The 14,656-nt window shown below is 40.7% G+C and overlaps 1 protein-coding gene across 4 annotated transcripts in view; it reads right to left on the bottom strand.

Moving 5' to 3' along the window:
• LOC134795361 (transketolase-like protein 2) overlaps positions 1–14,656 on the bottom strand; it is a 16,038-nt gene extending 1,382 nt beyond the window's left edge. Inside the window, exons 1-12 of one of the 4 annotated variants that reach the window (XM_063767215.1) lie at positions 14,451–14,656; positions 9,976–10,093; positions 8,465–8,682; positions 6,839–6,989; positions 5,344–5,571; positions 4,600–4,787; positions 4,195–4,266; positions 3,762–3,885; positions 3,045–3,193; positions 2,020–2,137; positions 1,425–1,536; positions 564–683 (exon numbers count right to left, since the gene is read on the bottom strand). In XM_063767215.1, the coding sequence (XP_063623285.1) occupies positions 564–683; positions 1,425–1,536; positions 2,020–2,137; positions 3,045–3,193; positions 3,762–3,885; positions 4,195–4,266; positions 4,600–4,787; positions 5,344–5,571; positions 6,839–6,989; positions 8,465–8,682; positions 9,976–10,093; positions 14,451–14,548 (1,696 nt within the window). In that variant the 5' untranslated portion in view covers positions 14,549–14,656. The other 3 variants (XM_063767207.1, XM_063767201.1, XM_063767193.1) reach the window with 3 other exon arrangements.

Below are 14,656 nucleotides of genomic sequence, written 5' to 3'. Positions count from 1 at the left end.
ACTATAAAGAGCATGACATACTATTAACTGAGAAAACTATCATATATTGTTGAACGACATACACCCCAGGCCAAAAGTATGGAAACAAAGTTATTTTTCTTAATTTTTAATATTTCCATTATTATTATTGTGTATTGGTAACGCAAAAATTACTTTAGGCAGTTTTATAAGATTAAAACAGCACCCAAAGTATTAAAACATCCTAATATATGCGAATATAAATATAAATTTAAGAGAATATACAAATCAACCTTCTTAATTGTCTTTCTACGAAAGGTTGAATTTACAGTTTTATTAAAGAAAATCATAAGTAATTTACTTTTAAAATGTTCTATTATAATTTTACTATATTATATTTCTTTTTAATAAATACATTATTTATGTGAAAATTACAGTTTTTTATAGTCATATAAGTTTGTTTCCATACTTTTGGCCTGGCGTGTAGGAAATCAAAAAGACGGTGGACCGAAATTTCCAAAAATGTAATCAACATGTTGAAAATCTGCAAGTTATGTTTAGCTGAAAAAGGTCAGAGATGATAAAGATGTGTGAATGGAACTGACCGGCTTGGTAGTGGTCTTCGACGACGACGACGCGGCCGCCGCAGGCGCGCGCGTTGGCCAGCACGGCCGCCTCGTCCAGCGGCTTGATGGTGAACGGGTCCAGCACGCGGGCGTTGATTCCTAACAACAGTATTCAAATGTTAAGGGCTATCATACTTTTAGAGGACATGCGAATAAGAGACCGGTCGATAACGAAGGATTTCGTTTACCTACTGACTTTTACACAGTTCTTTTAATGTTTAAGGTTATACTTTAAAACTAATTATCCATACACAAAAAACTAACATCGCTAAATATAGACTACTTACGTTCTCGATTTGAAATAGTTATAAACAAGGCTAACCTCAACATGCATTGAAAGTTGTTTTGTATAAATACCTATGTCCGAACGCTACTGACCACGTCGCCCGACGGCGGGCGCATGAGTACGACGCACGGTTTACTCTAGCACCGCGTCAATGCTACACACAATTGATGTATGCCGCTGTAACGACGCAGTGCTTCAGCGATCTTTGATGGCTCACTACTAGCGTTCGTCGAACAATTCGCCGAATCTGCTTAAAAACGGCGAATGGATGTAAGGCTGGCTCGTTCCATGAGTTTTTCGGAACTTATGTACCAAATATTATTTGATATTTACCACTTGCTTTTCGGTGAAAAGAAACATCGTGAGGAAACCTGAATACATCCGCGAAGAAATTCAAAAGGTGTATGTGAATACCCCAACCCGCATTGGGCCAGCGTGGGGACTATAGCCAAAGCCCTCTTGCGTATGAGAGGAGGCTTGTGCCCAGCAGTGGGACGTATACTCGTATAGGCTGAGTTATGATTTTTATTAGATATTAAGGTGGTAAATAATACCTTCAGCCTTGAGCGCCTCAGCGGCGGCGACGGACTCGTGCAACGTGATGCCGGCACCGATCAGCAGCACCTGGTCCTTGGGAGACTGACGGACGACCTTGGCTTGTCCGACCTGAAATAACGTTCCATAACTTTGAACAAAGTTATTTAAATATACATACAATTTTAAACATACATTCAATGACTAAAAAGTCTGTCGAGTCCCATAATTTAGTGTCTATCTAAACTTTAGATTCTTAAGTATATAATCATGGGGTATATTTTCGAGAAGAATATGCGAAGTATGCAAACTTTTCATAGTAAAAGTTTTTGGGTGGATCTAAATAAACTCGCTTTCCGAGTACACTTCGTCTCTGTCAGCGGGCCAGCTACCCAGAATTGCACATAAGTACCCTTCTTCTTCCTCGCGTTATCCCGGAATTTTTGCCACGGCTCATGGAAGCCTGGGGTCCGCTTGACACTTACTACTACTTACTCTTTGACTACTCTTATTCTCTTAAAAAACAAAAATGTTTTCAGATGATTTTGAACGCCCCTAACGCTTAGATACTTCCACCGCTGTATACGTTAGTAGAATGAAAGTTAGTGGACCTACCTTGAAGACCTCGTCGTTGGGGTAGAGCATGGAGGTGTTGGGACGGGAGGTTCGGATGTAGCAGATGCCCTTGGTGTTGGCGGCCAGCTCCACGGCGCGCTCCGTCGACACGGCGTCACTGGAAACACCATAACTTATTGCTGAAGAAACATTTTCAACTTAGATTATATTCATTCCCTTGTAATAAAGATTGCCGTGTTCTGATAATCTTGGGGTTTAAAAGGTAAATATAAAGTTAATTTTAATTTGCTGAAAGAATCAGTGACTAAGTTTTAGTTAGCTGCGGAAAATGTCCACAGTTGGAACTCGCATATCTGGGAAATTTCTTGAAAGATAAAGAAAGTTGTTCAGATTATTGGCAACTTTTACAACATCTTGGAAAGGTTGTTCGAGCGCTACTGACCACGTCGCCCGACGGCGGACGCGTGAGTACGACGCACGGTTTACTCTAGCACCACTTAGTTGCAATGGACAATTTGTGTACACTGCAATATAAATAATGTAGTGCAGTTTAGAATTATATGGGAGATTTCAAGTATAAGGGCTAAATGAATCGTATTCTACACAGTCAAATGGCAGTTGAAGCACGCGATATTTGAAATGTCATTGCATCTCACTCTCTCATTAAGCAAAATGTGAGACAAAATTCACATTACACAGGTGGAATACCATCAATAGATATAGATTTGTCAGTACATTTTTAAGTTCATCTGCTGCCGAGTTTTTACTTCTTCAACAACATGTAGGGGCACATATGAAAGCTTTACAAAAGGAATAAAATGATGATGTTTACGGGAATCTTTGGATATGGGAAAGGTGGAACACGGCGAAAATTGAGTGCTACGTATAGCACAGCTGTTGACAAGGTCAGCTTACACAATGAACACAACATATCCTGCCACTTACAAAGGGTTGAACAGGCAGACGTCGGCATAGCGCTGTACAGCCCAAAATCTTTGACCTCATATTTGAAGGACTGGACTCTCCAATATGATTGTAGTGAATCATGTTTATCATGTACTCACGAGGGGTAGAAGACGGTGGCGGTGGGCACGGCGCGGAACAGCGCCAGGTCCTCGAGCCCCATCTGCGAGGGCCCGTCCTCGCCGATGCTGACGCCGCAGTGCGAGCCCGCCAGGTTGATGTTGCTCTGGCTGATGGCGCCCATGCGGATCTGGAACATTTACTAAACTTACTAATACTATCTTTGCTATGGAAACAATACAATTTGGCTTGTAATGGCAGGGAACAGTAGGAATACCTTCGTGAATTGTACTGTAGCCTGCCCATGATGATATAACTAGGACGCCCGTTTTACAGCGACTGGCGGGCATTTCTGTTTCAATTCGTTTTCTTATTACCAGAGTCTATCCCGGCCGTGGTTTCTTTGTGATTTCGAATTGGATGAATTTGGCGATGGTTGAAGCTCACTTAACCCTTTTCCAGGCATAGTATGATTTATCGACCACATACGCGCCAATATAATTTGAACCTTAGCGATCCGATTTAAAGTGCAAATTAGATTTAACTTTCGGGAAATGTAACTTGTCTTCAAACGAATCATCATAGCTGATTAATTAGAATATATTTGGATTTTTTGGGAAGACCTTGTAGATTGGTGCGGCCTGGGAAAGGGTTAATAGAGGATAGGTACTAATGCTGATAGGTACATTTGTGTTAGGTCAATGTGATTATGTACTGGATATCGTTAGTTCACACAGAACTATAATTTGTAAACAGACCTGGTCGAAGGTCCTGGAGAAGAAGGCAGCGAAGGTGGAGACGAACGCGACGGTGCGGTCGCGGCAGGCGGCGCCGGTGGCCACGCCCACCAGGTTCTGTTCCGCGATGAAGCACTCGATGTATCTGAACATTTAAAAGGGTTTGTAATTTTACACTGAAATGAAGTTAACAATGTTAACATGCAGCATCACACTAGGTACTTAATTGCTACGAACATTTTAATTAGACTTTATAAAATATAATTCTTTACTTGGACATCACACGATGAAGCATTTGCCACCTTTTGGCCTGGATGGGAAATTTTAAGTAGACTTTTACACTTCACCATTGAACAGGGGGCTTCATTGGCTACAGTTCATGCACGCTGTCAATTTTTTTATCCATATATTAATGTATACAATTTTCTAAGTAACGACGAGGGAAAAAACTTACCTATCAGGGTAGGCGTTGCGCAGTTTGTCACTGAAGGTAGAGTTCTTAGTGTCACCATCTAGAGCGATTACTCTGAAACAATTAATAACCAATAAATATTACATTCCCGTGAGGACTCAAAACCTAAAGTAAATACATAAAAGGTTAATTTTTAAACAAACTAGCGACCCGTCCCCGGCTTCCCGCGGGTTAACAAATTATACACCTAAACCTTCCTAAAAAATCACTCTAGGTATTGAAAGGTGAAAACCGCATGCAAATCAGTTCAGTAGTTTTTGAGTTTATCGCGAACATACAAACGCGGCGGGGGATTTTGTTTTATAAGGTGTAGTGATAAATTCAAAAGTTCATCAGAAAAGGGAGACTTACACCCAGCAGTCATGCGTGCATGTATGAGCGACTAACCTCAGGTTGGTGTCGGCGATCTTCTTGAGCGCGGTACCATAAGCGAGGCGGGTGGCGACCTGCTCGCCCTGCTTGTACGCGGGCGGGGACGACAGCGTGATGTCGCCGATGTGCACGCGAGGCGCCTCCGCTAGCGGCGGCTTGGGCTTCAGCGAGATTGTGTTGTTCTTGATCTGCGACTGCAGGTGCTGTAGGGTAAAAAGAAACTTGTTAAACATTGGTTTCGGCATCGGGCTGAACAAAACGATTGTTGCTGCAATTGTTTTTAGTGTCCGAACGCTACTGACCACTTCGCCCGACGGCGGACGCGTGAGTACGACGCACGGTTCAATCTAGCACTACTTAGTTGCAATGGACAATCTGTGTACACTGCGGTATAATTAATGTAGTGCAGTAGGTATGTAATTTATACACAACAATCATCACTCCTCATTCCTTAGGGTGGTATTCCATCTGTCCAATGTCATTGCGTCTCACTCTCTCATTAAGCAAAATGTGAGACGCAATACACATTGGACAAAGATATTGTACAGATGGAACCCTTAGAACCATGTTGTGTACTATTTTGGGGAAAATCTGCTGACATAAACTATCGTCAGTTTTTAAATAGCAAACCTTGATGATTTTGAGGAACTTGCTTAATGTGAGTACCTTCTTCAGTTTTTTGTACAGTTTCGGGCACGGAACAAATCTGTTAATAAATAAACATTATTTAATAATGAAAAGAGTATTAAATAAGCTAACCTTGATAACCTTCTCGCCATCAGCGCCGAGAGCCTTTCCATGCCAGTTCTCCAGATCCTCGATGCCAGGGAAGCCCTTGCCCTTGAAGGTCTTGGCGACGAGTGCCGTGGGCTTGCCGGAGACGGTCGCGGCCTCGTCGAAGGCCTTCACCAGCTCGGTGACGTCATGCCCGTCGACCACCAGCGAGTGGAAGCCGAAGGATTTCAGGCGAGCGTCGTATACTTCCACCTAGTCAGAGAAAGTACTTTATTCGTAGTGGGATTCGAGATTACTGCCAGAACGATTGAGTGAAGATAAAAATATTGTTGAACTGATCTAAACACTTTGAAAGACAATAGATACATAATGAGTTTTCCAGATACCCCCAATACAATAGAAAGTTACTATTACCTTCAGAGCTTCAAACCCTTCTGAATTCGCGTATTCAAATAGAGTTAGACTAAGAAAATACTGCAGTGATTTTGATAGCATACGCAGTGTAAGTGTTATTTATACGTCATAATTTCATAGAAGTGTGACGTGAATAATAACACTTACACTGCTTGTGCTATCAAAAGCGTTGCAGACTTTTCTTGGTCTAACTCTATATTACTTCACTTTTCCTGTAACATTCATATCTAAATCGGAAAGGTGTGACAATAAGCCCTATATATTAGAAACTACGTAAACGAAACGGAACAGACGTTCAGCAATTCTACATTCAAAGGGTATCTGGATTTCTCATAAAATATATTGGTTTGTGAACTGTCCGAACGCTACTGACCACGTCGCCCGACGGCGGGCGCGTGAGTACGACGCACGGCTTGCTCTTGCACCACTTGATTGCAATACACAACATATGTGAACCGCTGCATTGTAGTGGTGCATACATTCATAATAAATATCTATAGCACAGCATGTCTACGATAACTGGTGAAATTGTGACTAGTTGCCGCTTTCTTACTGTGCAAATAACTATTGGAGTCTCATATCGCGTCAAATATATGTAAACTATCATTTTGATTGGACCAGAAAATTGGCTCTGTGTTTTGATGGGTTCCAACTGATCAAGTCGGTTGAAGATTAGACGATCAGGGGCATGATTCTTGAAAAATTGCAGTAAAAATTCACTTCAATACCTTTTATTAACTTGTGCTTGTTGTACAAGTTACAAACTTTTGTGAAACGGGCCCCAGATTGTCTAGTATTGTTTATTGTTTATTTAAATACATTTGTTACTTACAGCTAACAAGCCAAAGCGTCACAAATATTAATATATGTCAAGTATTATATAATTATTATCTCTAACAAACAGGTCATTGTGACTTAAAAATAGCAGTAGTCACATTAGGATTTTTCTATTAATCTCTTACATTTTTCAATCAAATAGTAGCTTGTAGTGGCTCGCGAAAGTCGCGAAGTGCAGCAACTCCCATATGCTATATGTCTACATTTTCTTACGATAAGGTTGTAAATCCCCTGTCTGAATTTCCTTACGATAGTGTTGCAAACTCACGTGATGCTGTAGCGAGGTGGGTTCCGACTGGCCGAGTCGGTTGACGTCGAAGATGACCACCAGGTTGTCTAGCTTGTAGTGGCTGGCGAAGTGCAGTGACTCCCAGATGCTGCCCTCGGCGGCTTCGCCATCTCCCACCAGGCAGTACACCCTAATGAAGTAATGACAAATTTGTATATATTTTATATGTATGAAACTTCCATTACAGTATAAATATACAAAAATATTCGCTGAATATTATCGTAGGTAAAGTTAGGTCGGTAATTCAGTAGAGACTTTTAATGTAATAGGAATGGTTAGACCTACCATTTGTTTATTATACTTTTAAGAAGAGTTGGTGAATAAAATATATTCACACACACTTCATAGATAAGCTAGATAAGCCTTTGCAACAGAATATTTAATAGAAATGTGTAGCGATAGGAAATGGTTGTTCGAGTGCTACTGGCCACGACGCCCGACGGCGAGCGCATGAGTACGACACACGACATACTCTGGCACCCACTGATTGTAATACGCAATCTATGCGCACCACTGTACAGAGTAAAGAAAGTGCCTTCTTGGTAACTTACCAATTAACTACTGAAACTAATATTGACGTGTGACGTGTTTCGAATATAGAATTGAATTTTGACAGTCATTGCTGACCAGCTATCGCGGCCCTGGGAGTCGTGGGACTCAAGCTTTCAAATGTTCTCATTGGGTTTCCTTGTTCAGAAGATAATGAGAAATTCACATGATTACCTACATTCTACTACACACTAATCACAAATTGAATTCATCATAATCAAAAAGTACAAATAGCTACGTAGGTACACGTTGACTAACGCGAAGGTACAGGACAAACAGATTAATAAATATAAATTAAGGAGTGAAACACTTATAAGAAGAAGAATCGATTTCTTTTTTTTTTATCTCTTAAGGGAAGAGACTTTATGAAACATACCTGTAGGGAGCCTGGTCGAAGTACTTCCCCACGTAGGCCATGCCGGCGGCCACGGCCAGCCCCTGGCCGAGCGAGCCGGTACCCACATCCACGAAGTTCAGGCGCGGCGTGGGGTGGCCCTCGAGGTCGTTGTCGATCTTGCGAAGGTTCTTTAACTAATGGACACATACCTGTAGGGAGCCTGGTCGAAGTACTTCCCCACGTAGGCCATGCCGGCGGCCACAGCCAGACCCTGGCCTAGCGAGCCAGTACCCACATCCACGAAGATCAGGCGCGGCGTGGGGTGGCCTTCGACGTCGTTGTCGATCTTGCGAAGGTTCTTTAACTAATCGACACATACCTGTAGGGAGCCTGGTCGAAGTACTTCCCCACGTAGGCCATGCCGGCGGCCACGGCCAGCCCCTGGCCGAGCGAGCCGGTGCCCACATCCACGAAGTTCAGCCGCGGCGTGGGGTGGCCCTCGAGGTCGTTGTCGATCTTGCGGAGGTTCTTTAACTAATCGACACATACCTGTAGGGAGCCTGGTCGAAGTACTTCCCCACGTAGGCCATGCCGGCGGCCACAACCAGACCCTGGCCTAGCGAGCCAGTACCCACATCCACGAAGATCAGGCGCGGCGTGGGGTGGCCCTCGAGGTCGTTGTCGATCTTGCGAAGGTTCTTTAACTAATCGACACATACCTGTAGGGAGCCTGGTCGAAGTACTTCCCCACGTAGGCCATGCCGGCGGCCACGGCCAGCCCCTGGCCGAGCGAGCCGGTGCCCACATCCACGAAGTTCAGGCGCGGCGTGGGGTGGCCCTCGAGGTCGTTGTCGATCTTGCGGAGGTTCTTGAGGTCCTCCACGGGGAAGAGGCCGGCCTCAGCCCACGCGGCATATAGGATGGGAGCGGCGTGACCCTGGGTAATGAATTGTCTATTATAATTTTGTAGTTTCAGAGTGGCTTGGTTTTACTGTAATGCTGTGATACTTATTTGAGTAATAAATTATGCAGTCTGTTATCGATTGAAACGAACGATGAAAAAAATCTTGAAATTCGTGTGACGTAATTTATGGATGATCCATAACGATGTGCTACCCCATATTAAAATAATTGTTCACCACACCAGCTCGGAAAGGCTTACTTTGCACTTCAAAAACTGATAGCAAAGCACTTTGCTATCAGTAATTCACATGTGAGGCAAAGTAATCAAATACAAATTTTGAGTTGTTTTCTTACGTTTGCTGGTAGAATTGACTTTTAAATGATGATTTTGGATGATAAATATTTAATAACATTCATTTGGATTTGATTTGGTTTGATATTATACATTTAATATTTGCTTCGGGTTGGTGTGGTGAAAAATTTAGTGTTTCACTTGGGGGCAAATTTTGTTTAACCCTCGTGCTTTGAAACCCTCGCAACGCTCAAGATTCCATTTTTTGGAATCTTTCGCTTGCTCGGGTATCAATATTAGCACGAGCGGCACGAGCACAACAACTTTGCCCCCTTGTAAAACATATAACTATTATATAGTATCAAACAGACACGTCTGCAAGCGAAATAACAATGAGCGGGTGCATTTTTCAACTTTTTCTTCATTTCTAAGCATTGTGAATTATCATGAAATTCAGTAATGGTTTAGAAAACTAATCGCAAAAGAAATAAAGTAATTGGTCTAATGCAACGCTATTGTACAAACTGAAAAGCAATTTTATATTTTACTGTATTAGCTTGAAGGTGTGCTTTCATATAAACACAATTTATATGAGTATTCGTGTTATCAAATATGCCAGACAATGGCGTGTTAAGGTTAAATTAGTAATTTGCACTCGCCTATTATAATGCAAACGATAATAAATCCAAATAAAATCAACCAACAATCATGATTTCAGACTTGTCCGTATAATTATGTTAAATTAATTTACAACTATGGTCTGGCATGAATAGGTACCCACACGAGCGATTAATATTGATGAGACATTACCTCAGTTAAGTAAGCATTGACCAGCTTTTTTAAGGTGCACCCACACCGCAGTTAAATTTTGTGGAGCAAGACGTCAACATTAGTTAACTTACCTACTGTTGCACAGTGTTTCTGCACAAGTTAACTGCGGTATGGATGCACCTTTAGCGTCTCAATTTTGTGCCTCGCTTCCCGAGTAAGCCCGGTAAGGTCGCCACCAAGTGTAGTAAATGTTTTCCAAAATACCTTGGAAAGAATGAAGCGGTCGGCGGAGGGGTCCCTGGGCGCGGAGATCTTGTAGCGCATGGTGTGGAAGAACAGGACCGACATGATTTCTGCCATTGAAGCGCATGATGTCGGATGTCTGCAATGAAACAATAATTTAGATGAGATCTAGAATTGTTAGAATAAGAATAAGAAATGTTTATTAGCACAAATAATAACACAAAAATGTTCTTCTGGATGTGGTCTGTTAATTCGTGTTTTATTAATTTATTCAATGTCTTTCAGATAAGTTACAATTTATAATACTTACAAGCCTATACTATAAAGAACTATAAGTAAAACTAAACCTAAACTAACCTATACTAAGCCTAAAGAACTATAAGTAAAACTAAACCTAAACTAACCTATACTAAGCCTACTAACTACCTACTCGAACAACCTCTGCGCTAGGAACGACCCGGAGCGGGGGTCGAGACCCCTCTGCTGCAGGCGACATCCCAGCTCCCCAAGATTAATGTCTGTTAATAGGTTCCTATGTTAATTTACTCAACACTTTCAAGTGTATGTAAATTAAATTTACTACAATGGACGATAATATCGAGGCACACCTAGTACAATTAGGTTACTCTACTAAAACAAATCGTATAATTATTTTGTTCCGATTTATTTATTACAAGACCAAGTGTACTTTCATTATTAAACCGGAACGGCAGTAGGTGATGGAGATTACCTATTGTTTGCCCTTAACCCTTCGAACGCCACGGCTATTGCGTGCGGCGTCATGGTGAACCTTGTCGGAATGCATGAAGGTTGATATTGGGCTGTAGCCGCGCGCGTCATACATCTTTGGCGGTCAGGGCTATAACCGCGAAAATCGAAGTTCGCAAATTGCGGGCATTTTTCTCTGTCACTCTAATTACGCCTACATTGAAGTAAAAGAGAAAGATCCCCGCAATTTGCGAATTTCGGTTTTCGCGGTAGCCCCTCAGAGACGATTTTTTAAGGAGAGGTAGTCAGAGCCCGATGTCTAACTTAAAATTAGACTTTTTATTATTAAATCGTGTGACATTGCTATATGGGTATATAGCAATGTCACCAATTAGTAATTACTAATTAGAAACGTATGTAAACTTACCTAGATGCGAATGTCGCATTTACGTAATATAAGGTGCTATCCATAATAATTAGGTACTTACGTCCATAAATATTCATTAAATAGATAATTAACTAACAAAGTTAGGAGACAGGCGCGGTAGACAAGACACGCGATGACTAAGTAATTTTAGTATGGAAAGCTAAAGGTTCTAGTATCTAATTATTTTGAATTGATTGTTGCAGTGCGATTATCACTGCACGCTGTCCTAGTGGGTACTAGCGATTTCATTGCAGTATTGTCAAACAATAACTCTTTAAACAGCCTTTTGAAGGACGCAATTCCTAAACTATCCCTATACCCTGTTCATTTAGGAGGTTGCCGTATAAGCTAATTTTATCGAAATTATGGTCTATAACAAATGGTTGTGCGACAGATTAATTCATGACAAGATAATACGAATAAAAGTTAAAATAAGTGATTTTCACTATCTAAATCATTATTATATAACTTTATACTAGAAATAATCAAAACAAAAGTTGGTCACTCAAAAGATAAAGGAATATGCATGATTCAGTTGACTGATAATCTTTGAAATTTGATAATGAACCTACATTTTTCTGTCCATAAAGTTAAAAATTGAACGACCTAAAACAGAAACAGATTGGACCACAATTGAGTAGGTAATGTAATAGTGTTACTGACTCGGTTTACAGTATAATCATTATCTTCATGCAGTTAACTTATGTAATTAATTAAAATAACTATGTTATGTGAACTACTTGGTAGCTCTAATATCAGCAGTTTTTGTTAAGATAATTAATTCCCTAATGCTCAGGTTTCCAAATATGCACTGTGCAGCTGTGTGGGCTTGTCAGCACAGAGAACCTTTGTAAATACATATTTTACATTCCTTCATTTTCAAGGCCATATAGGTAGGTACTTTGGAGGCCACTTACTTTATCTGGTGAGCAGCATGCTTGATTGCCACATTTTGGTATTATTATCATTTAAAAGTCAATTCTACCAGCCAACATAAGGAAACAACTCAAAAATTGCATCAGATTACTTGTGGATAAAATGTGCCCCACATGTGGATAAAATGCAACTTTCTCCTCAGTTTTTAGGGTTCCGTACCCAAAGGGTAAAACGGGACCCTATTACTAAGACTTCGCTGTCCGTCCGTCCGTCCGTCCGTCCGTCCGTCCGTCCGTCTGTCACCAGGCTGTATCTCACGAACCGTGATAGCTAGACAGTTGAAATTTTCACAGATGATGTATTTCTGTTGCCGCTATAACAACAAATACTAAAAACAGAATAAAATAAAGATTTAAATGGGGCTCCCATACAACAAACGTGATTTTTGACCAAAGTTAAGCAACGTCGGGAGTGGTCAGTACTTGGATGGGTGACCGTTTTTTTTGCTTTTTTTTTCGTTTTTTTTTTTTGCATTATGGTACGGAACCCTTCGTGCGCGAGTCCGACTCCCACTTGCCCGGTTTTTGAACAATCAAGAGAGCCTTTACCCGCTGGTGTGGTGAAAATTAATTAACCAATTGCTATCACATGTGACTTTGATGATATCTCCCATTATCAATAGGTGTTGGTTTATTTATATCTCAGGTCACTGGTCAATCACAATCCTCCATCAATGACAAGTAAAGGTTATGACAAGTTGGCAACTTATTTTAGGTGTGTTTAGCTGATCTACATACAATGGGCTAGAATCAGATTCTAGCCGCTAGATCTATCACATGACATAAAACACCCAAAAAATCGGGCAAGTGCGAGTCGGACTCGCGCACGAAGGGTTCCGTACCATATAAAAAAAAAAAAAAACAAAAAAAAAAGCAAAAAAAAAACGGTCACCCATCCAAGTACTGACCACTCCCGACGTTGCTTAACTTTGGTCAAAAATCACGTTTGTTGTATGGGAGCCCCATTTAAATCTTTATTTTATTCTGTTTTTAGTATTTGTTGTTATAGCGGCAACAGAAATACATCATCTGTGAAAATTTCAACTGTCTAGCTATCACGGTTCGTGAGATACAGCCTGGTGACAGACGGACGGACGGACGGACGGACGGACGGACGGACGGACAGCGAAGTCTTAGTAATAGGGTCCCGTTTTACCCTTTGGGTACGGAACCCTAAATTAGGTCTAACTTTAATTACATAAACTAACAATATCAGATATCATCAGGCATCGGAGTTTTTGTCGCATGGTAAGACTAATAGCAAGCTATGGAGTCGACATTTGCCATAAATGTAAACTCTTATTCATACTCATACTCATTTATTTAATTTATCTTAAAATGCCTTTAGAGTGGTCGGTCGTGTATATATTATCTTAGTCGAATTATATAAAAAATATTTTTCTATTACATTATGAATTCATAACTTCAACTATTTTAACATACAACTATACAAACTACATCTCTGCGAAAGACCTAATGTCATGTAGGTACTGACCGCTGATAAAATTGATTAGTAGAGGTTTTGGGATTATACTGAGCAACTTTTACTATGGGAACAACCCCGAAATCCCAAAAAAACTTGGCTGTTTCATACATTTTGGCTGGTCCATTTTCTATTGGAGGGTAATTTTTTTTATCGCGATTTCGGGGTTGGTCCCATAATAAAAGTTGCTCGGTATAATCCCAAAAGGGAATGCACTTATTTTTTGGCCACCGTGTATATGCATATGACTATGAGAATAAATATTAGAGTGGAAATTTATAAAGGAATAGTTTTACAACTTCTACATGAATCAAATTCACCAAATATGAATTTCAAGTAAATAAGTTCAAATCTAAATTTAACCTCAAGCTTTAAGGTACAAGCTGAATAAAATTGACACACAAATAGCTTATTTAATGATTATAAAGAATCACTGTTTATCTAAAAAAATGTAGGTGTTTATATCTCTTATTATAATGATACAGTGAGTGCAGCAAGTATTTAGTAAGTATTATCTGTAAGTACATGAAATGAGAGAGCGGGCGGCCTTGGATCATGGCTACAAATCAATCACGTGGTCCTAACCTCGCGATTGCAAACCTAATCCAAAGAAAATCATCATTTATAAAACAGTACTACTAACATATATGACAGTCGAAAGTCCACCGGAACACCGGCAAATGTACTTCTGACCTTGTCAACTCATTTGCATCACGTTAAAAACGCCGGCCAGTCTTTCAGACACCATTTGATGAATATTTTCGATGTAATACTTGAGTACTCAAGCAGTTAAATTTGAGTAGTATTGCTGCGAAAGCCACCAAGGTAGACTCCGTATCATAACTATTCGAATCTAATTGGTAATACACGCATTTTTAACCTTCATTAGACCTTCAAAATAGCGGGTCAACAATGTATCGACGCTATGAGGTTAGACACTCACCCGGACTTTGACGCATTTGTGGCGACTATGCTGTCGATTCTGAGCTTGTTGGCGATGTCCTTAAGAGCCTGGACGTCTACGTTCTTGTCACCCTTCATTGTGGATTTAGGAATGTTTATCACAGGATATATTAAGACACCACGTTGTTACACCGGGAGTTTGACCACCCGCCGCGCGCTTCAATCAAGAAGTGTCAAAAACTGACG

The sequence above is a fragment of the Cydia splendana genome, chromosome 1, assembly GCF_910591565.1.
Source record: "Cydia splendana chromosome 1, ilCydSple1.2, whole genome shotgun sequence".
In the NCBI taxonomy this organism is placed as follows: domain Eukaryota; kingdom Metazoa; phylum Arthropoda; class Insecta; order Lepidoptera; family Tortricidae; genus Cydia; species Cydia splendana.
Note: the sequence above shows the minus strand (reverse complement) of the source record. Positions and strands in the feature narration are given on the sequence as shown.